Here is a 24,592-nt window from a genome sequence, read left to right on the forward strand (position 1 = left end):
CCTGTGCGTGCAGCCACATCACATTGGAGTCACAATCAAAGAACTGGATCTTTATCTGGCTTACTTTGTCCACACTCCGGGTAGGTTGCTCTCAATCCCCCTTTTGCCCACCCCATTTTATTTTACTTGCTGGCATTTGTTCTGTTTATTGTACCTTTTCTTTCCAAATGATACATGCATAGACGCGATGGGCCTAACTGCTGTGTCCGTCCTGCTGAGGCCTGAAGCACGTTTGATGTTCCCTTTTCCCTTCTGTTTCCCTCCACTCTCTCTATTCTTCCTCCTTTGCTCATTTGCCGTGTTACTGATTTTCGTGCATCTCCATCTTTGGTGGACTCATCTTACCCAAAAGACACTGCAGGTCCTAGGACTGGGGCCGGGATGCCCCAGAATTATCCACGATGGTGAGAGTTTGTGATGAACACCACTACCACACACACACACACACACACAATCACTCCTTGCTCTGATTTAAAATGAGTCAGAAGAAGTATTGGGGGGCAGGTACTGGTTTTCCTGCAGCGTCCCCTCAAGTCCTGGGGAAACGCCAGATTTGGCACAAGCAGGGTGGGCAGCGGTTCGGTGGAGAGAGGGGCGTGTAAAACCCCCGGATATGAGACAGAATGAATAGAAAAGAGGAAAGAAGGCAGAGGCGGGCAGCTTCTGAGGCCCAGATGCCCAGGCGGGAGCTGTTTTGGCTGGGATTTGGCTGACGGAGAGGAGAAAAGTCATTCAATTTCACAGAGTGAAAATGAGCATGAGATTCCTTGCGCTCTTGCCCTTCACAGTCCCTTCCCCTTCGCTTTTCAGCTGAAGTGGTGAGACCCCCAGATGGATGCCCGCAGCCCCCATACCTCTGCTGGGGGGCAGAGAGGCTCTCCCCAGCATAGGCATGCCAGGGAGTGGGCATTGCTGCGGAAGAGGTCTCAAAGAAACAAACAAACAATCAAAACTCTGTAAAATCTCCTTTTCCTTTTGTGTTCCAAGTAGTTCCAGCTCTCCTCTTTGCTTTTCCAATTTCACCCTGCATTTTGGGTTGTGTGGTTCAGTTCTCCTCCTCTGTTCCTTTTTTTTTTCCCCCTACCCTTTCCCTTTTTATAATTTCTTTCCGCTTTTGTTTTCTTACAAATTGAAACAGAGATGGCTGGTTAATTTTTAGCCTCCACTCAGCTACGCCCAATTTACTGCCGCCTTTGAAACCTAAACGGGCGGCACTCTGTGATTAAGCAAGGCAGAAGTGTGTTTACATTATGCCCAACCAACTTGTAATGAGAGGGCTACCAAACCTTTCTCTCTCTGTGTGTTTTTTTTTTCCTTTCCACCATTCCAGTATTCCCCCCCCCTTTTTCCCCCTTCTTTCTCTCTTCATGCGAATGTAAGAGAATGTGGCTTAACTTCAACTCTAGTGAATGTTCTTTCCCGCAAATATGTGTGTGTGTGTGTGTGTGTGTGTGTGTGTGTGTGTATCTTCCTTCCTGTTCATTCACAAAAAAAAAAAGCAACTCACTTTTCTGCTGTGGTTACCCCCTTGCCTGTTTGTGATGTTGGGAGGAGAGGTATGACTTAATCCAGAAAGGAAATTTTGGGGCACTTTCAGCATTGCATCAGCAGGGGAACCTCGACTGGGATTAGCACTGAGAGTTTATGTGTTGGAGAACTCTGGGGAGGAAAAAGTGGTATTTGAGGCCTCTCTTCTTGCTCATTCTCTCATTCTGAGAGGTGGCTTTGGTAGTTGGTTGGAGGCAGTGGGTACCCCCCCCACTCCTGTTGTACCTCCCTCCATGGATCTTTCTAGGCCTGTACCTGGCCCTGTGTGACTATCATGTCCCACTCACGAAGAATGACCAACTGCTGGTCCTCTTCCTCGTTCATCCTTTTTCTTTCCGGAAAAGAGACCGAAGAAAAAATTAAAAGTTATTCCCTGATTCTCTGTCTACTCAGCAAATCAGAGTGGGGAGGATGTGTGCCTGGTGGTATTGGAAGTGGCTTGGGGCAGACTTGGAGCCTTGAGCTTGTGTCTGTCAGATAGCTCCTCCGAGAGGGGATTCTGCACCTTCCGATTTTAGAACTAGGGCCTCTAAGGTGAAATTAATACTCATCTTCCTTTTGAGCTGTCTTCCTCCTACCTTGCTCTGTAGCTGGATCCCTGTAGCTGAGCTGCTTTCCTGGCTTCTCTTATTTTAGGCCAAATTTTTGACTGCTGCCAGCATGGGGCTGAGGAAGGATGAAGTATGTGTGATGGAGACCATTTCCTGACCAGCCTCCTGGGTCCTGGACTGACCAGGCAGGTGTCAGGAGAAGGGAGGCGCCCCCACTTGCCCCCTAGCCATAATGAGATGATTCGCCCAGGAATATGAGTAAATTCATGCCCCATTGCATGCAGCCATGGCCACCTCTGTCCCAGCTGAGGCCGAGTTCCTTGACAAAAGCTGAGTGGAGAACTGAGGATGTTTTCTTATAATTTGTCTATAATTCAAGTCCCTGGACTCCAGGTAGTTTCAGTGAAGGTAGGATTTTTTTTTACTGAAATTGCTTTAATTCAAGGGTGCCTTACTGAAGGAGTGGGGGTGAGTTGGTGAGGCACGGGCTACCAGTGGGCCTTGGGTAAGTGGCCTCGAGATGGCATGGAGTGGGCATGGCTTTCTGTCTAAGCCACTCCAGTTTGCTAGAAAATGTCTTCTCCTGGCTGAGCCCCCAAACAGTGTCAGTCCAATAGCACGATGTTCCTTCTCCATGTCCACGCAAAGACATACTCAGTAGGGTGCCACTTGTTCCTTCCTTCAGTATAAACTGGGGTTGGGGGCTGGGCTGGCAAGGGCTCAGACAAGAGGTAGGTTGGATTCAAAAAGAAATGCTTTCCTTCCTTTCAAACTGGGCTGAAGAACCTGATCTGGGCTGAGCTGGTGGTGCCAGGTTTGATGACAAGCAAACTTGACATGATGGTAAGCATGGGGGCATGGCTTCCCCTCCAGGCACCATTGTCTTCTGTCATCCATGGCCCTTGTGGGCGCTTTTTTTTGTCGCACATGAAGCTTTAGGAGGTGGCATGGTTGAGAGAGACTAAAGGACGTGTGTGTATGACGTCAGGAGCTCCACTCCCAGAATATGCAGTCCTAAAAGGCCACCCAGAGTGTTTTGCACCCTTCATGAGGGTGGCCTTCCTGCTGGGAAGGAATGTCGCTGTGTGTCTGTTCCATTTAGGAGGGGATGTTGAGGCAGAGCAGGCTCAGAGAGCACTGCCACGGGGAGGAGGTAGTACATTCCTGCCGATGTCCTTCCATCCAAAGGGGGTGTCCCAGGGCAGTGGCTGGAGACAGAGGGGAGCCTGGGGCCAGGAGGAAGGATGCTTGTGTGAGGAAGGATGGCTGAACTGGTCTGGAAGCACAACTAGACTGTCTCCGAAGCTTCTGCAGGGGTCTGAAGGTAAACTGGCATCTTCAGACCTTCCTTAACCTAGGCCTTGGTCCTAGGAAAGAAAAAAAATCTGAAAGTAATAAAATGCTTTACTGAATGGAATTGTCAGCTTCTCCCGATCAGATCCCTCCAACAGGCCCACCGTGGAGGTCCATGAAATCCAGGTATTCTCTTCTTTATCTCCGCTTTTTCATTACAGGGAAATTTACACATAGAAGGAACCCCCATCACGAGTGCCGATTTATGGCCAGTCTCAATTCATCCACAGCCCCTGCTGCCCACCTTTACACTGGGTTGTTTAGGAGAAAATCCAGGCATCACAGCTTTTCATTTGTAAATATTTCCGTACATGTCTCTAAAGATAAGGACTCTTGAAAAACGTAACTGCAATATCACTATCACGCCTAAAACAATTTCTTTAGTATGGTCGGATAGCTGGTCAGTGTTCACATTTCCCTAATTATCTCCTAATTTTGTTTGTCTAGATCAGGATCCCACTCAGGTCCATGCATTGCAGTGGGTTGCTCCATCTTTCAAGTCTTATAATCTCTAGGTGGTCCTCCTCCTCCTCCTCTTTCATCTTGGTTTCTTTCCTGGCAGTTTCTGGGTTGTTGTTGTTGTGGAAGGAACCTGATGGTTTATCCGGTAGGGTTTCCCTGTTTGGACTCTGCAGGCTGCGTTCCCCTGCGTTCTTCAGTGTGCCGCTCTGAAAGGAGATTCTGCCTCCCTCCTCGCCTCCAGGTCCGGGGATAGCTGGGCCTTACCTGTCGCAGGAAATGGATTAGCACCTGAGGATTTGTCTAAGTGAACTTTTTCAAGTCCAAGGTTGCCCTTCTCAGTATAAGAGCTTCATGGTTTTCGCTGTCTGCTTCAGGACTTGAGGCTTTGCGGTGAGCACTGGTTTTCTGGTCCAAGGGAGGGCTCCACGTCTGTGTCCTTCCTCAGCAGTGGAAGGCATTGCTTCGCCATGTCAGTCCTGCCAAGATGTGGCTGATGCCAGTGATGTCCCCCAAGCCTTTGCTGGATGCCTGGCCCATCTGATGGCTCTGGGTGAGTGCACGGGGGTGGCCACAGGCATACCAGCCACCGTCTCCGGAGGCCTAACTCCTCCTGAGGCCCCTGTACCACTTCACCCATGCCTCTTTTATTTAGGCCTAGAAATGCCACTGGTCTGCGTTTTTGAGGCAGTGCCATCTGGTGCCAGGGATGTTGAAGACTGCAGGGCCTAGTTACCAGATTCCTAAAATTAGCAAGATATACCAATGTAGGGTTAGATGCCTTTTAGAGCAACCCAGAAGAGATGTCACTGTTGTTCGAGGGTCAGCTTTGGTCATTGTAAGAGTCTCCTGTTCAACTAATTCAGAAGTTGGTTAAAGGGATTAAACCAGCTAATATGTAAAGATACTGGCACATAGCAGAAAAGCAGTGGACGGCAGCTGCTGCAATTCCAATTGTTATATGATTCCGTGAGCCCAAGGATGTCTCCCTGTCACCTTTACCTGTTGGTACTATTTCTGCCTTAAGGGATGAACTAAGCGAGAGCTAATTTTTCTGTAACATACCAGCGTTTCAAGTGCTGAAGACAGGGCTCGTGGTTCCTTTCCACCCCTCTTCCCAGGAAGCTGTCCGTTCTCCAGGCCAAACGCTGCCAGGCTCTCACGCCTCCCACATTTGCTATGGCTCCTTGCGCACTTGCCATTTTGGTCATCGCCCTCTGGAGGCCCTCTTAAACTGGAGCGTTCTGTATTGAACAAGGAAAGTCCAAGTTTGATCAGATCCCATGGTAGCTACACGATTTGCTGGGCCTTCCAGCTACATAATTTGCAGGGCCCAGTGCAAAACGAAAATGACGGGTTCCTAGTTCAAAATGATTAGGAATTACAGCGAGACAGCAGTTAGATCATTAAACCAAGCACAGGGTCTGTGTGACTGCCCAGGTCACATACCCGAGAGGTCTATCCAGGCTACATTTGCTCTGTTAATGTGACATAGGGTGCCTGGTTCTGGGTGGTGTAAAAGGGTGATGTGGCTCAGGCTGGCTTTGGAGGGGGCATGACCCCAAAGAGGAGCTCAGAAATACTCAGACCCACTCCTTGGGCTGGTCTCGCTCTGGGATTCCCTTGACCATCTGCTCTCATCCCCTTTGTCTGTAGCTTGTCTGTCCAGCCAGTCAGGGGTCCCCACCGGCTGTGATGTGCAGGGCGTCTTGGTGGAATGGTCACTCTCATGGTTGAATTGGAAGCTGTAGCTCAAGGAAAAAAAGAACTACCTTTGTCTGAGCTTGAGCTGGCAGAGTTCGGCCCGTGAATGAGCTGGAGGGGACCTAGGAGCCCAAGCATGGTGACCAGCTGTGCTTCACTGCCCACCCAGAGGAAACAGGGCCACTCTGTAGCAGGAGAGCTGGGGTCCAGATGTACAGAAGGACTTCCTGAGGATTCAGTTTACTTTTTGGCAGTGCCAGAGGATGGTTGAATTTCCTTTATTCATGAAATACGCATGCATTTGGTGAACCTACTGTGAGCAAGGCCCTTCTAAGAATTAGAGACTCCTACATGTGGCCTGCAGGGTTTGGGTGAAGGCCTCCTGGTAACTTCTAGAAGACACCGTCCTATAGATGTGAACGAACGGTGATCCATGCAGGAGGTGAGGGAAGACCCAGCAGAGCTTCATCAAGAGCAGCTCCAGGTGGGCTGTGAAGAAGGAGGCAGGGCCCATCTTAGCCACCTTCTAGAGTTGCAGGGACCCAGGGTGCTGAGGAAGGGTAGGCCAGAGGGGTAGAAGGCTGTGCCATGGTCTCTCTCTGTTCTTGCGTCCTGCAGCAGCTGGGCAGCGAGGGTACAGCTAAACATCTCCCTTTCTGCCCTGGGAAGAAGGTGTCTCCCTCCCCACCCCTTTTTCTCTTTGCCCTGTCAGTCCCACCCCCACCCCACCCCCCTGTCTCAGGAGCTGCCACGCTTCAGTTATTTTATCCTTCAGTGTCCGATTCAGAAGTCCTTTCAAAGGCCCCAGCAGTGTCAGCGCAGTGCTCGCACAAAAGGCCTCTTTGATTTCTTGTTTGTTTTCATTTGCCAGGAGAGGGGGAGGGGGCAGGAGAGAAAGAGCTTCTGGGTTTTAAAATTTTTATTTGGGTTGCTTCATTCTCAGAGGAGTTGGCTCCCTGGAACTCTTTTCTGAGTTAGGGGCTCAAAGGCGGGAGGTAGCCTTCTGGGGAGAAGGCTGGGATGGGGTGTGGGCACTGCCTCCTGAAGCAAGAGGAGGAGGTTTGGGGGATTAGGATACAGTCATTGATTCACCTTCAGATGTTCTGTGCTAGGCCTGAGGGTAAGAAGGGTCAGGTTGGAGCCCTGCTGCTTGTGTAGAGAAAGGTCTGAAGTGCCTGACACCAAAGGACATTCCCCTGTTAGCCGCATCCCTAGCAACGGCCTCGTCACGGCTGTAGGATTTGAGTAGTCCTGAACCTTGACTTTGCCGTTTTCCCTTTATCATCCCGGATTCTGCCGTTTCCCTCGTGCTTGGAGGGGAAGGGGGCGGGGGTCCTTTTAACGTGCACACTCCTTGGAAATTCTTAGCACCTTGAAATACAGGCTGTGGCTCCCCACTCTCTGTCAGGGAAGTGGAAGGGTGAGAGGTCTACCCCGCAGCCAGGCGTCCTGCCGGCAGTGGTACACAGGCCCGGGAGGAGACCCTGTCCTCCCAGGGCTTGCTCTCTCACCCCACGCCTCTTGTCTTCCCATGATGGCTGGCTTGTGAGAGGCTGCAGCATGGGTACCGCTCCCAGAGGACCCAGCCCATGGCTCACGGAGGACTTTGAGGGCAGGCCGGTCCTGCCTGAGGAGCAGGGAGCTGAGGCGGAAAGGAGATGGAGGATCACCGGTGCCTGTGGTTTGGGACTAGAGACACGGTGACCAACGCCTGTGTGGGTGCAAACTTTAAGCGCATGTGGGCACGCCCTGATAAACCAGTAAGAAGGGGTGCAGCCTGTTGGTTGTTGCGCCTGTGTGGAGGCCTGACTGCAGGGGCTGGGGAAGAGAGAGCGCCGGAAAGCGAGGCTTGGGCAGGTGGTCACGGGCGTCAGCAACAGGGAAGTGTGCCCACTGGGTGAGGGGGGCTCCGCAGGGCCTGGTTGGCAGACGGAAGGAGGAGGCTGGGGGGCTGAGAGATAGATAAATATAGCTGATGGCATTTCTCATGATAGGTTTTTCTTGGCACTGAGGGCACCGTGGCAAACAGTACGACAAACGCCTGGCCCTGCAGGCCGCCGTCGCCATTTTAAGCATGTTTGAGCAGAAGAGTTGTTGGCATTAGAAAAGGGTCCCAGCAGGTGGAGGGGCTGCAGCAGGGGGGTTTGGCTGGACTGGGCCTTACCGCCCTGGGTACCTGGGTTCCTTACTTTGTCCGTATGGATATCTAATATCTGATTTTCTGGCCCTTTGGGGATTTAAAAAAATATTTTGGGGTTGCCCTTTGTGGGCCTGTCTCCCAAGTGACTTGTCCCCCCACCAGCCACCGTGGCCTGTTGGTGGTGGTGGTGTTCTGGCTCTTCTCCTCACTTTTGGTGTCTTAATGATGACACGGCATGCCACTGCCCCAGGGTCAGGGACATTGTTTTTTATTTTTTTCATTTTTATTGGATTATAGTTGATTTACAATGTTGTGTTAGTTTCAGGTGTACAGCAAAGTGAATCAGCTATACACATACATATATCCACTCTTTTTAAGATTTTTTTCCCGTATAGTTCATTACAGAGTATTGAGTAGAGTTCCCTGTACCTCATTTGTTATAAATTTGGGGGACATCCAATAACTTAAGAGACACTCCTCTGTCCAGGTTCCAAACAATTTTTTGTTCCCGGTCGGTAGAGGAGAAGGCACACCCGTGGTCTCCATCCCTTGCTTTAATTCCATTTTTCCACTGAAGGCCCAATATGGCCGAGGCACCGTGTTAAGTCCCGTTCGTGTGTTAACCACCCAAATTCTCACATTGATTCTAGTTTTAAACCCACATTCCCGGCCGTGAGCGTGTGCACTAGGGTGACACACACAGGGGTGTTTGTGTGTAGTGAGGAATTAGTGAACCAGACTCGAGGACCTGGGAGGTTTCCTGGAAGATGACCTGCTTGAATTGCACCTTGAAAGACAGTGAGGAATTAGTTCGTTTTTGTAAGCTGGCTGAGCCTTTTCAGCTTGCCTTGAGCTGATTCCCTCCTCACAATGGTTGAGTGATATAGGCAGGGCAGGTATTATTATCCCCACTGTACAGAGAAGGGAACCTGGTACAGAGATGTCAGGACGCTTGGGTCACACAATCAGTTTCCTGTAGAAGGACCCCAGGTTTCAGGTCACTGAGCACCTTGGCTTCCCTCCGTGGGCCTCGCCATTCCTTGAACTTCATGGGGATTACTGGCCTTGGTGGAGTCTCAGAGGAGAAAGCCGAGCAGGTCCCCGTGGTCTCCCTTGCTCTCTAGGAGCTGAGACAGAGTGGCTGGAGCCTAGCCTGTGACTCAGCTCAAGGGCTCCCCCAGCTGCTGAGCATGTGGGGTGGAAACAGCAGGCGGGAACCTGGCCTGTCCTTGGCACTGGTCTCCCTGCCCGCCGGCCAGCCCCCTGCCTCTGACCTGAGAGGCGGCATGCTAGCGTAGACCGGGGAAGCTCGTATGGATGCCCCCACCCTGCTGTGGCCAGCTAAGCTTCTTGGCACCCCATCCTGGAGCGTGGGGAGGGCAGGTAGAGTGTGCAGGAAGTCCAGGTGTGCGGTCAGGCGGGCTCGGCTGGATCTTGGGATCCCTGATCCTTGCTCTGTCACGCCGTTTTCCTGGGAGTCTGCTTGGAATTGCAGTTTGAAATAAAAATGAATGTAATTATCCTAATTAACCAGATGATCGCTGGAAGTTTTGCAGTAATCTGCTCTTCATTGCCTTTTATGCTCCTGAATTCACGTAGACTCTCATTCTTACCCCTTTCTTAAAGTTTGAAAACTTTGGGGCTGTGTGTATAAAAACTCTTCCAATATGCTGAGGGGGGCTGGGTTGTGAGAGAGGCTAGCTTACTGCTGGAGATTTTCCTGTTTCCATGGCTAAGAAGATAGGGACTTGACCTCTTAACCATTGAAATCAGGTCCCATAGAGCAGGGTTTCCCAACCACGGCGCTGTTGACTTCGGGGCCAGATCCTTCTGTGTCGTGGAGACCGTCCTGTGCATTATAGGGTGGTTAGCAACATCTCTGGCCTTGACCCACTAGTTGCAACCCGCCCCACCCCGCCGCCCCATGTGTGACAACCAAAATATTTCCATACATTTCCAAGCGTCCCTGAGGACAGAACTGCCCCCGCTGAGACCCTCTGGCCTGTAAGAAACAGAGCGATTCAGACAGAATGTACCCCAGATTCACCTCTTGCCTCTCTTCCAGTTTAGGAACTTATTTACGTTTTCTCACATGGCAACAGAACCTCAGAGCCCTAGCTGTTCCCCTGCATGTCCTGTTCCATTTTCCCCTTTCTGGGCAGAAGGACCCTGGGCTGAAACCATCTGGGGGCTCCTCTCCCCTTGGGAACCACGAGTCCCCCCTCTGAGCCTCCCACTGAACATCCCTCTTGACGTCTTGCATGATGGTCTCTCCGTGTGCCAGGGCTGCTGTTCTGGGGACTGGAACAGGGGATTGACTCCTCAGCTGACCCAGGCCTACGTGGTGAGCCATTGACCGCATCAGAGCCACCCCAGACCCCAAAGAACAGCAGACATTTGTTTCGGCAGCATGGGAAGCAGAGATAAGAAGTGTCGCCCGAGCCTCAGCACTACTCTTTTTAAAGGATGTTATTTGATTTTCCTTATTATGGTAGTAAAACGTACTCTTTATTAAAAATTCAAACAATAGAGAAATGTAAGAGACAGGCTCCCCAAATCACCCTCCTGCACCAGAGAGAAACTTACTTCCCAGATCCATGTAGGTTCTTCTAGTTTTTTCATCAATTAACTTTTCATCACACAACTTTTAAATACAGAGATAATCTGTTTTAAGAGCAGATGATATGTTTGGGCTAATTGAACTGGCTCCATTGAGTGCCATTGTGGTCTTAAATTTTCCTATCCCCTGCCCATTCCACCTGTGTCCCCCATCACCCCAGGTGCAGAGCCCATGTCCCTGTACTCTTTTCCCCTGAGGTGACAGTTTCTCTTTGTCCTTCCTGGGAGCAGGGTGACCAGCAGAGCATGTGCTGCTGTCTGAGCAGCCAGGATCCTGCTCTAGGGCATTCCTGCTGGCAGCGTAACCCCGATCGATGGCAGAAGTCAGGGCTCCACCAAATCTCCAGATTCCTTCTTCCTGTCTTGTCCCTGCCCCTGGCCTGAAGAGAACACTTCTGTCTGCCATATCTTTAAGCCCGACACAAAGGGCCCCACCAAAGGCACAGCTACCACGGGGTGATGAGGGAAGGAGGAACCACTGAGAAGTGGCCTGCTTGACTGTGCTGGCTTGGCCCCAGTCCTTGCCTCTTTCCAGCTCTTTCCTGGAGGGCCACGGTGCTCCTCTGTGTGCGGCCAACCCTCTGCCAACTGGCCTGGTGTCCTGGAGGCTTTTCTAGACCCTGCAGGCTCCTTCTAGGGGTGACTGCTGCTGCTCTTTTCCTTTCTTGAAATGGAGAGTGTCCCTTAACCTTCCAGGATTTATCCCTTCATAATTCTTTGTGTCGGGCTTAAAGATAGGCAGACAGAGGTGTTCTCTTCAGGCCAGGGGCAGGGACAAGACAGGAAGAAGGAATCTGGAGAGAGCTTTGCAGCTGGGTCTGATGGTCTAGGGGAGGCTGCAGATGACAGTGGGAGTAGGGTGACACCTGGTGACTCTTCTCAACTGGGTGGAGTGTGCAGAGACATCAGGAGACCCCTGGAGGCAGGCCTACCGAGTGCAGCCCTTGGGGAGTGTGTCCTTATTATGCCTGCAGATTATATCCCCATTAGTGCATAATTATTATGTAATGGGCGTTATTGCATAACGGCAGTTATATAACACGTGGCCCAGAATACGGAGGGGGGGCATGTAATAAGTATATATCCTTTGGCTATAAATAGTTACCAGCCCTGCACTGAATCTGTGGTCACACCAGAGCCACCTTATAAATACCCAGCGCTGGGCTATAAATTTCTGAGCCGTGATGTAGGCAGGCGCGCGATACCTAGTTAGGGAGTGGTAGGAGGGACCCGCAGCCCCACCCAGCCACATGACGTCATTGTTTCTGTAGTAACGAGATGGCTCCCTGTGGGACCAAATGAAAGGAGGCCTTTAAAGGGAGGAGGCAAATGGATAGAAAGCTTTGGGGGGGGGGGGGTTGCCAAACCTGGGGCTGACCGGGTGGGGTCCCCTGTGCAGAGGACTCCCAGGTGTTCAACCAGTACCAGGGCAGAAAATGCCATTTCCTTTCATGTCCTCTTTAGAGGGTCTCAGGTCCTGTCCCTGTGTCCAGCAGGTCATGTGAGACTCAGCCGAGTGTCAGGGATAAAAGGGGAGTCAAATGGTGTCTCCCCATCCTTCCATCTCCCAGGTGATCTCTCCTTGGCTCTGGGGCCACTTGCTGAAGGGGAGTTGAATGTGTGCACACCGGAGCTCTGCACCCCAGTAATGTCCTCCCCAGGGTGGGGCCATTTCTCCTAGCAGACGTTTTAGGTCAATTTTGGCCTTAGTAATATAAGAAATATGTGAGCAATTTGGCTCATGGCTCAGAGAGCCTCGTGGAAGTCATGGCTGTGGGAGATGGTGCCCGGGAAGAAAGAGGAGACAAGGATAATATTTTGGTGCCAGAAGAAGCTATAGGGTAGGATGTAATCTTTTTAGGTGTGTGAGCGGTGGTTTCATATAGGGCGGTGAAGAGCTACTGTTCACATCCCTGAGGGTAGAGGAGGAAATGTTTTTTTCTTTTTTGGCCACGTGGCATGTGGGATCTTAGGCCCCCAACCAGGGATCGAACCTGCACCCCCTGCTTTGGAAGCACGGAGTCTTAACCACTGGACTGCCAGGGAAGTCCCGAGGAAATGTGCGGGTTTTTTTGTTTTTTTAAAAAAATTAATTAATTTATTTATTTTTTGGCTGCGTTGGGTCTTCGTTGCTGTGCATGGGCTTTCTCTAGTTGCGGCACGCGGGGCTACTCTTCGTTGTGGTGCGCGGGCTTCTCATTGTGGTGGCTTCTCTTGTTGCAGAGCACGGGCTCTAGGTGCTTGGGCTTCAGTAGTTGTGGCACGCGGGCTCAGTAGTTGTGGCTCGTGGGCTCTAGAGCTCAGGCTCAGTAGTTGTGGCTCACGGGCTTAGTTGCTCCACGGCATGTGGGATCTTCCCAGACCAGGGCTCGAACCCGTGTCCCCTGCATTGGCAGGTGGATTCTTAACCTCTGCGCCACCAGGGAAGTCCCAGAAATGTGTTTTGATGGTAGGTAGAGGGATTAAGGTTAGTTGGGAGGGAGGGAGGGAGGGTGGGTGACCTACTTGTCCCAGTTTGCCCAAGAGTCTCCTAGTTTCAGCACTGAAAGTCCCTCTTCCCAAGAAAGCCCTTTGTCCCCTGAAAACCAGGATGGTTGGTCATCCTAGAACAGCAGTTTTCAACCAGGGGCAATTTTGCCCCTCAGGGAACGTTTGGCAATGTCCATAGACGCTTTTGGTTGTCACAACCAGGGGAGGGTGCTGTTGGCATCTAGTGAGTCAAGGCCAGTGCACAGGACATTCTCTCAAGAAGGAATCACCTGGCCCCTAATGTCACTATAGATCTTCCTCAACCTACAGAGGGGTTACATCCCGATAAACCCGTCATAAATTGAAAATACTGTAAGTCAAGAATGCATTTAATATACTAACCTACATCATAGCTCAGCCTAGCCTACCTTAAACGTCCTCAGAACACTTCCATTAGCCTACAGTTGGGCAAAACCATCTAACACGAAACCTATTTTATAATAAAGTGCTGAATAGCTCACGTAATTTATGGAATACTGTACTGAAAGTGAAAAACAGAGTGATTGTATGGTGCAGAATGGTTATAAGTGCATCGGCTGTTTACCCTCCTGATTGCCTGGCTGACTGGGAGCTGTGGATTGCTGCTGCTGCCCAGAATCACAAGGGAGTATCAGAGTTTTGTACAGCATATCGCTAGCCCAGGAAAAGATTATAATTTAAAATTTGAAGTGTGGTTTCTAGTGAATGCGTGTTGCTTTGCACCACATAAAGTCAAAAATTGTGAGTCAAACCATCAAAAGTCGTGGATTGTCTGTAGTGGTGAGACGGAGAAGCCCTGCCTTGGAGGTGGGTGAGCAGAACCTGTGTGTCTCTCCTTACGACGGCCATGCCTTGCCTCTGCTAGCAGAGGCCCCCAACCCCTGCCGGGCCTCCCCTCTGAATTTCTTGCAGCTCTATTTTCCATGTTTTGATTGGTTGTGAGTAGGGTTCTGGGGCTGGGAGACCTTTTTTAGGGAATCATGGGGCTTCTGAGAGGGTCTTTTGCCCTCTCAAAGCTCAGAGTCCCTTTGCAGTTAAGACAGTGCTGAGACTAAGCCCCACCTGGCAGTGTGGCACTGAGTGGATCTTTTGCCTGTTATTAAAAAACTAATAGTTATGAAAGAATCATTAAAGAGCGATCCCTTATTGCCTACCAAAGAGTTTCCGAGAGGCAAGACATGCTTGCTCCCCCCGTCTTGCAGGCCAGCTCTTCCCACATAGACCTGAGCAGGCCACGGCAGCCTCCGGGCCATGGGGCCCCCTGAGTGTACCAGTCCCAGGATGAGAATTTGTTTCCACAAAAGCCCATTTCCCAGGCTCAGCAACCAGGGCCAGTCTCTGCCACCCAAAGAGACTTCACAAATGGAACAGATGAGGGAGCTGAATTATATTCTGGCGTGTGGAGTTTACAGAAATCTGGATTCTATCTACCTGATATCATTTGTAGCAGATTACATTTTGCACAGCATACGTGAAATATAATCACAAGAGTATAGCAAACTCTTTCTTTCTCACCTTTGTTTAGTGCCTGTTTCGTTTACTACCTGGCTGCAGTTTACTTGGTCCCCTCTGGCCCTGACACCATGCATAGTGTGGCCAACTGGGTCATCATTACTGCTGGCCTGGGACAGGGCCCACAGATGATGGCCAGGATGGTGGTGCAGTGGTCTGGTCTGCACCAGGGAGTTAGCCAGAGCAGGAGGATTATCTGCCTCTTGTGTGAGTCAAGCCCAACTTTTGAGTTTGGACTTGGGATTGAGACAGCTAATGAGCACGGATGGGAAAGCAGGGCCCATGGGTTTGCAGGCAAGTCCTGCCTGCTGTGCCAAGGGGAACTCTGTGGGGAACAGTGCTGGCTTCGAACACAAAGGCCATTGCTCCATGGAATAGTAATCCTCAGGGTATTGCCAACCCGAGAGATATGGCCAAATGAGAGGCCCCTGCCCCAAGGATAGGCCAGATTTCTCTCACTTATTCATGGTATTGTGGTTTATAAAGTGGGCCCAGAATACAGATCTCTGGGCATAGTTTCAAATACTTGCATTTAAAAAAAAATTAAACAACACACACACACACACACACACACACACACACACACACACACACACGCACGGTTTGTTCTAGCCGTGCTGCTACCCAGGAGTGTTCCTGGCCACGAGTGGGCCCAGAATACAGATCTCTGGGCATAGTTTCAAATACTTGCATTTAAAAAAAAATTAAACAACACACACACACACACACACACACACACACACACACACGCACGGTTTGTTCTAGCCGTGCTGCTACCCAGGAGTGTTCCTGGCCACGTGGGACAGTAACTGAGGATGACGGTCCTGAAGCCACCGTCTAATATTAGATTTTGAAACTCAGAAATTCATTAATATAATTACTCAAATGCCAGCCTGGCTTGGCAAGGCCTCTTGAATTGTGTTCCTCTCCAACAAAGCACTCTGGCTGCAGGGATGCCCCTGGTAAGCCAGAGCCCTACTCCCTGGTTTATGGATGGTGGTTGAAGGCATGTGTTGGCTTCCCCAGTGCACCCTCCCTGGGAGAGGCGGGGAATTCCCACGGTGCCAGGTCCTGCCTTTATGCATCTTGTCATGAGACGGGCACCTCTGGAGAGTCTTCAGTAGAAGTGAGCAGTCAGCTGGGTAAGGCCCCATTTGAATGCAAGTTGGACCCAGGCTTGGCTGAGGGCCGGGTAATTTTGCTCCCCTATGACACTTTGCACTTAATTTTGTAGGATTCTTTTGCTAAGCTGGAATCTTGGAACTGGGACTATGTTTTATCTGCCTTGGCATCTGGCTCTCGCCCAGTGTATAGTTTTATACAACCCCATAAACCCATTTTGAATATTGAATTACCTTCAGATGGGAAGCAGCCGACAGCCCTTGCCATCCTTGAGATGATGCAAAGGCATGAAATGGCATGAAAATCAGAAATGGGGCTGCTAAACGAAAGGAGTGGAGCAGGGAAGAGTGGCTGGTGTGCTTTCTGAGTGGGCATCATGAGGAGAGAGTACGGACAGATGAGGAGTGATGGAAGCTTCTGGAAGGCTGGAAGGAATGTGGCAGGCAGGTGGGAAGCTGTAGGTTAATTGATTGAAAGGGACTTGGTTTCTCAAATTTTTTTTTTTTCCCTTTTTGAGAATGGGAATGAGGTGTCAGGAAAATGGGGGAAAGAGCAGCCCTCTCCCTGGTCCCCTTGTTAGACGGGCCACTGCTGGGTGGGTCACAGGCTCCAGCTTAGCCGGTCCCACCTTCACCCAGGCCTTCCCTCTGTCTCCTTGGCTAGTCCTGCTAGACAGAAGGGGCAAAACATATGTGCCCCCCCAAACCCCCACCTCCGCCAGCCCCCAGCCCACCCGTGAAGGGAACTCCTCCCATGCCAGATCCTCCCCACCCCGCTAGCCTATCAGATGCCCTGTAGCACAGGTTGGCAGGGAGCAGCCCCAGGGCATGGAGATTGTTTGCCTTTTGCTCAGGGGTTCCCCCTCATCCCCTCCCCTTTCCCCAGAAGCCCTGGCCTCCAGGCTCCTCATGTGGCTGTGGATGCAGACACGTGGCTGGCTCTTCCTTCCCTCTCTCTCCTGGGGACCCCTCTGGCCCAGGCCTCCTGGGTTGAAGATGGCTGCCGTTCCCCAGCTGGTGTATATGCTCCCAGCTCTGGTGGCTAGATTTGGTTCTTAGCAATGAATTATTAAAGGAACACGAACAGTGCGTTTCTCATATACTCGCACATGCACAGCCACTTCTCTGAGCCGATTCTATGGTCGATCCTGCCGCTGCTGCCCCTTCACTTGCCTCAGACCTTAGAGTCGGTTCCATTAGTTTTGGAGTGAATTCCCAGCTCTCCTCTCTCCACCTTAAGAATCTCCAGTCAGCCACTTCCTCCCTGGTCCTGAACCTCTTTCCTCTGGCCCCCTGTGCCTGTCTTTGACTTTCTTGAAGATCTGCTTTCCCTTCCAAAGTTCTGCTTGTCAGTAGAGGGGTGACCTGGTGCCCCAGAAGTCTTAGGAGTGTGGTGTGCAGGAGTGTTGCAGTGTGACAGTGGTTTGGGGGTGTCGCCCTCTTTCCTGCTCTGTGTCCTTTGGCCTGGAGTCCGCCTGAGCATGAAAGTTCCTGAGGCGGAGGCCTGCCTGGCTCAAGTGAACACGAATGCGGCTGGACCCGCAGGGCTGTGGTTTGCCATCACCTCATTATGCTCTGCTACGATTTGGGGAGAGAATCACGTACGTATGGTCTCTCATCCATCTACTGTTTTAAGAAAGGCATTTTTCTGGTTATAAGACTAGTGCCCATTCCATCATAAAAATACCAAATAAGCACAAAGTCTAGATAAATAAAAATTATCAAAATTCTACCACTTAACCACTAATAGCCTTTTGTTGCATTTTTTATACCTATTCATGCACATATTTTATTTTTTAAAAATTGGAGTTTATGATAGAAATACTTTGGGGTGCTACTTATAAAAAATTTGTGCATTCTACCATGTCACAATTTTTCAAAAAATACTTTGTGGTGGCTTAGCCATCTTATTATTAGCTGCATTGTCCCTAATTCTCAACATTTTTAGTGACTTCTATCCTCTTCATTTTGGAAATAAGAAATTACCTTTTATTATAAATGTAATATATGATTATTTTTTAAAAATACAAACATGCTTTTTGAACAGCTCATGACACTTCAGTGTTCCAGACTTGATGTAATCCCTCATGTGTGGAGGCCTTTAAGTTGTAAATTCTGCTGGTATGGACATCCGGGTGCACTAAGCTTTGTAGCTCTGCTTATGAACTTCAAACAAGGCTTCCTAACAGTTGAATTATCAGGCATAGGGTATAGACTCTTACAAAGACTTGTCACATATGTTGTTAAATTGCTGTCTGGAAATTTCATGCCCACAGATGGCACGTGAGGGTCCATCTCACCACATCCCCAGCTGTACCCTGTTTGTGCTACCCAGCGCCTCAGAAAGACACTACCATCATTTGCACACATCACGCACATATCATGTACATATCACATGAGGATATGCTTTTTTTTTTTTTTTTTTTTTTTGGCGGTACGCGGGCCTCTCACTGTTGTGGCCTCTCCCGTTGCGGAGCACAGGCTCCGGATGCGCAGGCTCAGCGGCCATGGCTCACGGGCCCAGCCGCTCCGTGGCATGTGGGATCTTCCCGGACCGGGGCACGAACCCGTGTCCCCTCATCGGCAGGCGGACTCTCAACCACTGCGCCACCAGGGAAGCCCCCGAGGATGTGCTTTTTATGAACCCACATCCCATCCCTGTCATAGGTGTGTGTCCACTGCATCAGTTCACATGTCCCCTGATGGACGCGTGTTATCGTCCAATGAAAGAGCTAATCTTGGACATCACTCCACACAGTCACATCCTCCAAGCTGCATTTTTTTTGTGAGTCTGAGGTCCCCTCTCCCAGGCCTCTCTCTGTTAGCACTGCTAGAAGGGGAAGGTTTGTGAGGGCCTCAGGCATGGCAGTGTCAGTTCTCTTGGGCCAGGAGCTGGCAGGGGAGCCTGGGGACTGCCTGGCAGTGAGCAGGTGCTGGCCATGGCATCTTAATGGCAGCAGCCCCCCAGCGCCGCTGCCCATGGTGGCCACCAGCAAGTGCCCCAAGAGTTCCTGAGGAAGCAGCTGTTGCCCATCCCTGAGGCCAGCCCCACTGTCTGCCACCAGGACCCTGGGCCTGTCTGGTGAAGTGCCTGTCCTCCTATGAGTGGAGGGGAGGCTAAGGGAGGGCGAGCTCTGCCCTCCAAGCTGTAGACTGTGCCTTCACTCACACACACACACACACACACACACACACACACACACACACACACACAAATTTTCACACCCTGTGCCCCAAAGATGGCATCCCCCAGGGGTATCATCACATATATGGGACACACAGCTCCTTGCGTCCTGCCCCAGGGCCAGGGCCAGGGCTAGGGCCATCTCCTTCCCTAAAGTCCCTAGGCATAGGTATGTGAGCACGCTCTTGTCGGGCTCAGTCCCCACTGGCTCTAGTCACATGCCTTTGCGTCTGCATGTACACACATGTGTATTCATTCACTTTGAACCCTTCTACATCAAGGCTGCAGTGTCTTGGGCCCCTTCTACCTGATGCTCCATCTTGCCCAGAACTTAACTATCCTCGGGCCCTGTGAGGTAGGAACTTCCGTATGACTCCTGAGGCCCAGTGGGAAGCCTGTGAGGTGCAGCAGTGGAGGGGTTGTGCAGGACAGGGAGAGGCAGTAGAAGCCTTTCTCCCTCTTCTTGCGGTGGCAGTGCCAGGCGTCCAGTGCCTGGAGGGCCCGTGGTCATACCATCGTGGCAGGGACTCCTGTGTTTATGGAGCTTGGTTCCTTTTTTAACTCTGCGGGTGTTCAGCATGTGTTACCCTGTGAGTGTCTGTGCAAGTGTAGCCGGGTGTCAGGAGGTGGGTATCTGTGTACTAGTGTGGGTTGGGGTGTGTGTGTAAATGTCAGTGCGAGTCACACCCCAGGGACGTATGAGTAAACTTTGAGGGTCATGAGGTTCAAACTCTCATTGCTCCCACGAGGACACAGAAGCCTAGGGAGAGTGCAGTTACCTGCCCCCAGTCACCCAGTGAGTACCCAGGTCACCCAGGGGCATGGCCAGCCCAGACTCCAGGCTCTGAGCCCCTTGGGCCTGCAGTGAGCATCTGAGTCAGTGGTGTGCTTACTTGCTGCGAAGTATCATGCCCTTCCAGCCCTCTCAGCAGCTAAGCAGCTCCTATCTGGGGCTCTTTGTGAACCTGCCTCACTATTAATCTACCTGTTAGTAAAAGAGATTACAATTGCTGTAATTACAGGGCACTGCGGCTCCACCATCAGGAGCAGAGCTGAGTGAGAGGCGAAGGGTGGGGGGAGACCATCCCCACAATAAGCTGCTATTAAAAGCCCCATGTTTTGATATGGTGCAGGGATAATAGCCTTTCCTGAGGGGATGGGCAGGTGGGCTGGGGTCCCACTGAGGCTCTGGCATGACATAAGGAGGTCATCAGGGCTGAGGACAGGGAGGGCAGAGGAGGCCCTCAGGCACCCTAACCTCACAGGCGCCATGCTGAAGGGATGGGCCTTTGCAGGCACAGAATGCAGGAGACGGACGTGCTGGCAGTTAGGGTGGGACAGTAGCTCTCAGGGGGCTCTGCAGCCACCAGCTCCTGTTGATTGGTGTGGACACATAAGTACCTGGTCTGTGCTGGCATGGGTCCAAAGCTGTATGTGACATGATCCTGGGAGGACAGAACACGGGTTGTCATAAAGCATGGGGCTTCTCAGTGGGGGCACTTCTGCCTCCAGGTGACTTCTGGCGATGTCTGGAGACCTATTTTGTTGACATTACATGGGGGTGGGGGGTGGTCACTACTGACGTTTAGTGGGTTAGGGCCAGGAATGCCGCTAACTGTCTTACAATGAATGGGAAGGCCCCGCAGCAGAGAATGATCCTGCCCCAATGTCAGGGGTGTCACAGCCGGGAAACCCTGACCACCGTAGCGGAAAGTGATGGCAACGGGCAAGTCAGGGCAAAGGATGGACCCAAGGACTCCCTGGTGCTGCATCTGGAGACCTCAGCCCAGGGTGCTTAGCAGGTCTGTCCCTTGGGAGGTAGGAGAGAGCAAATCCCAGGCTGACAACCCCAGTGTGTTTACCCCGTGGTGGGTGTCAGAGGACTGGAGGCCATGGGCACTCGTGTCCATTCCCCTCCCTTTTCTGGCAGGCCTTTTCCTTCTCCAGCAGCAAGAGCTGGACTCGGATTGGGACACTTGCCCTTGCTCCCCTTTTTCATGTCCTCATTGCCCGCCAAGACCTGGGAGTGACGGGCTCAGACCCTCTCCCTCAGTTTGAGCCTCATAGGCCTCTCTGAGTGGGAGGAGGCGAGAGGAAGGTGTGCAAGGATGCGAAGGGCTTGAACCCTCTGGTTCCCATCCTGCAAGGACACTGGTCACATCCTGGCTTCTCCAGAAAGCACATCTGGCCCAGCTTCCCCTCTGAGGCATGGAGCAGAGCAGGACAGAGGCCCCTCATCACTAAACTGGAGTTTGCTCTTTTCTGGTTAGGCTTCTCCACCATTTATTCCTGTCCACAGAAAGGGCAGTACTGCCCCTTTTTCACTTTTCTTTCCAACTTGGGCCCCTTCCAAGGTGCCCCTTGGGAGAGAGGACAGGATGGTCGAATAGGAGGAACAGTGGGGAGTGGCTTGCGGGTGGATGTGGGCTCTCGGTCCTGTATCTTAGGGTATGTGCACTGCTTGCGAGCAGGCTGTGCGGTGTGGCTCCTGTTGCCCTCCCAGCCCTTAGGCTGCTGTGTCTCTGTTTTCTGCAGACAAAGCACAGAGATTTTCGGCTGTTGAGAGTTCCGTGCTTCACACCGAGTCCCTAATAGTGGAGTCGCTTAGCCTTTTTCCCCCGTTTTTTGCCTTGACAGCTCCAACCTTGTAATTTTACCTCCTCCCGCCCCGTGTGTTCCTTTTTTTCCCCTCTCCCCTTCCTGGGGTTTTTGCTGCTCATCGCTGGGAACCCCCTTTAGGAGGGATCACTCCTGACAAGAGGGGAGGGGCTTCCTGTCAAACATTGGGGGTTGATGTTTTGTTTCGTAAAATGTCTGTAAATAGGCTGTGAGGCGATGATTCTACACGGATCCCTGTGCACCAGAGTGCCTTTTTGTGTCTGTGCACATCCCCACATGTGAATGTCAGGAGCAGAGAGAAAGGGAAGAGAAGGAGAGGAAAAAGAAGGGAGGAGAGAGGAGAGGGATGGCTTCTGGGGGCCCTGGGATGGCTCTCTTCCTTCTGGGATATTGTCTTGGTCCAAATCACAGGCCCTTATCAGGAGAGGGCCCAAGACCCAAACCCTTAAGGGGCCAAGAAGAACATCAGAAAAAGCCACTGCCTGCCACAGTGGCCCTGGGCCAACTGTTCAGAGAGCTGGGATGGGATGGGGGCCCATCCTCCTCTCTAAGGCCATAGGTCTGGAACCTGACCTTGAAGTTCAGGTATCCAGGACTCTTAGGCCCTGAGAGGTGGGTCCTGGAGGGAACTATTCTCAGCATCAACCGATCACTTTAGCTTCTTGGGAGCAATGTCATTCTGCCACCCATGAATGGGAGCCCGTTGTTCCCTGGACATGAGGCTGTCTCTTAGGTAGTACAGTCTGCAAGGCCACTCCTGTTCTTTTTTTTTTTTTTTAAAGTAAAAATTCTTGTTGCCTTATTAGATCAGTCCCTTTTTAAGCTTCAGGTGGCTTACCTATCCCAGGAGTTGACTTACAGCAAACTCACTAAAAACCCTGGTTTACTTGACTTTATAAACTTGACCACATCCTTTTCCCCGCCATCAGCCTTCCAGACCACGGAATGCTCTGCATTTCAGCTGTTCCTCAGCCGACACCCTCCCTGAATCCATTTTGAGTTGTTCTTCCTCAGCCCCGCTAGAAAATGTCGGCTCCGACTGTACCATGCGCGTGAACAAAGGTGCAGAACGATTTTGGCTGCTTCGTCCAGGAAATAAATTCCTCTCTGGTGCCAGAAACCATTGAGTGGTGCCATGTGTTGAGCTCCAGGGCCCAGCACCGTGGGCAGGGCTGTCGCTCAGGGTGAGGAGGGTGGAAGCATGGGATCAGGAGGCTCTGGGGATGAGCGGCTTGCTTCCCACACATCCCACGTGACTTGGTCAAGGACCTGATAAGTTGCCACTTGGCCTCCTCTCCCAGGCCTGGCTTTCCATTGCAATTGCCTGTGGTCTGGTTGGTTCCTCAGCCCACAGAAGATAGGCCCCCTCTCTCTACCCTGAGGCATCCTGGCCCCTTTATTTCCATGCACCTCGCCTGGGTCCTCTTGCTCTGTCTGCCTTGTACAGGTTGGTTTTCCTGGGTCTGCTCATTCTCCTCTTCTCTTCCTGCACTCTCACCTGTAATCGGTGATGTTACTTGTCAGCGTCACTGAGCCCCATCTCATTTAAGTCCATGACAGTCTGATACACTAGATGCTGTTATAATACTTGAGTTATGCCTGGAAGCCCAATGCACAGAAGAATCTTTCTGTAGGCCTTGCACTAGGGAGCGGCAGCTTGGGGCCCATTCCCTCTGTGCACACCTGTTCCTCACTGCTGATACCCCTGGCATATCTTAGATAGATCTGATTTCTCCAAACTCTTCTCTCCAGCTCCTAGGCCGACATCCAGTTGATACCCCACCCTGTATCCATAAGTGATCTCACCACACTCCCAGCTCCCCTCTTTTCTCTCTGTTCCATACCTAGTCTTGGTTGGGGGTGTCACCAGCTATCCAAGCTCATGAGCCCTCACAACCAAACCACTGTGGCCCTGTGGTGGCTCCAGAGTGTCTCTGCCTCTTCACCACTGTCATTTTCCGAATTCAGTTTCTTCTCCTCTCTCTTGGACTTGTTTATTATTGGGTTATAATTCACATAATAAAATTCACTATTTTAAAGTGTACTAGTCAATGGCATTTACCGCATTCATAATGGTGTGCAACTGTCACCACTAATTCCTGAACGGTTCCATCATGCTCTGCCCCAACAAAAGACTCCCATACCTATTAACAATTTGTCCCAATTCCTCCTTCCTACCAGCTCCTGGAAACTACTAGTTTGATTTCTGTCTCTATGAATTTGCCTGTTCTGGACATTTCGTATCAATGGAGTCAAACACTATATGGCCTTTCGTGATTGACGTCTTTCACTGAGCATAATGTTTTCAAGGTTCATCCACAATGTAACCTGTGTCAGAACTTCATTCCTTTTTGTAGCTAAATAATATTCCATTGTATGGCTATACCACATTTTGCTTATCCATTCTTCTGTTGATGGACGTGTAGATTAATTCCACTTTTTGGTGATTGTGAATAGTGGTGCTATGTGCATTTGTATACAAGTATTTATGTGGACATATGTTTCTGATTCTCTTGAGTATACACCTAGTAGGGGAATTGCTGTCTCCTGGAGTTTTGTAAGCACCTTCAAATTGGTATCTGATCACACTGTCTCCCAGGGGTGCCATCTTCTTAGGTGGGTACACAGGATCTCTGACAGGCCTTTACTGACCATTCCAGCATCATCTCCCATCACTTCCCAGGCATTGTGCATTCCAGCAAATGGAGCTCTCTGCAGGCCCTGCGTTGTGCTGTGCTATTCCTCCTCTCTGGGCTTCTGCTCATGTTTCTCTCAGTCTGCCTTTCTCTTTTCCCCTTTGTCCAAATGCCTCTATCTTTCACACCCCAACTCAGCTGTCACCCCCGCTTAGTGCAGCCTTTTCCCACATCACCTCCCACCCCCAGTGCTTATCTCTCCTTCTGCAGGGTCAGGGCGGGGCTGTATTTTGTCCATTATGCACCCAGTTTCCGATTGCAGGGGGAGTTGCCCAGGGCAGCTTCTCTGGCTCTATATTCGAGAGCATCTAGCAGGTAATAGGTGCTTAACAAACTTGTCAAATTAACCTTAAGGCACTGTATTGCTTTTCCTGCATGTCACAGATCTGTGTGTGACCCACCCCAGTGCCCCTGCAGACATACAAATGAACATACACTCACATTTTGTCTCCAATCCCCTCTGGACCCTGGGGTGTCAGTGTCTTCCCATTCACTCCTCCACCTCCATGGCCCCATGTTGTCCACTCCTCCCATCCAGACCAGCCTCTCTGGAGGTGGCCCCCGAGTGGCCTCCAGGG

At 51.1% G+C, this 24,592-nt stretch overlaps 1 protein-coding gene across 1 annotated transcript in view; it reads right to left on the reverse strand.

Moving 5' to 3' along the window:
* Positions 1-1,872, reverse strand: part of LOC102988126 (lysosomal alpha-mannosidase) — a 14,675-nt gene extending 12,803 nt beyond the window's left edge. Inside the window, exon 1 of the mRNA XM_028499285.2 lies at positions 1,804-1,872. Within this exon, the coding sequence (XP_028355086.2) occupies positions 1,804-1,872 (69 nt within the window). The remainder of the gene's footprint in view (positions 1-1,803) is intronic.
* Between the last annotated feature and the right edge of the window lie 22,720 nt (positions 1,873-24,592).

Source organism: Physeter macrocephalus, chromosome 2, assembly GCF_002837175.3.
Source record: "Physeter macrocephalus isolate SW-GA chromosome 2, ASM283717v5, whole genome shotgun sequence".
Taxonomy (NCBI): domain Eukaryota; kingdom Metazoa; phylum Chordata; class Mammalia; order Artiodactyla; family Physeteridae; genus Physeter; species Physeter macrocephalus.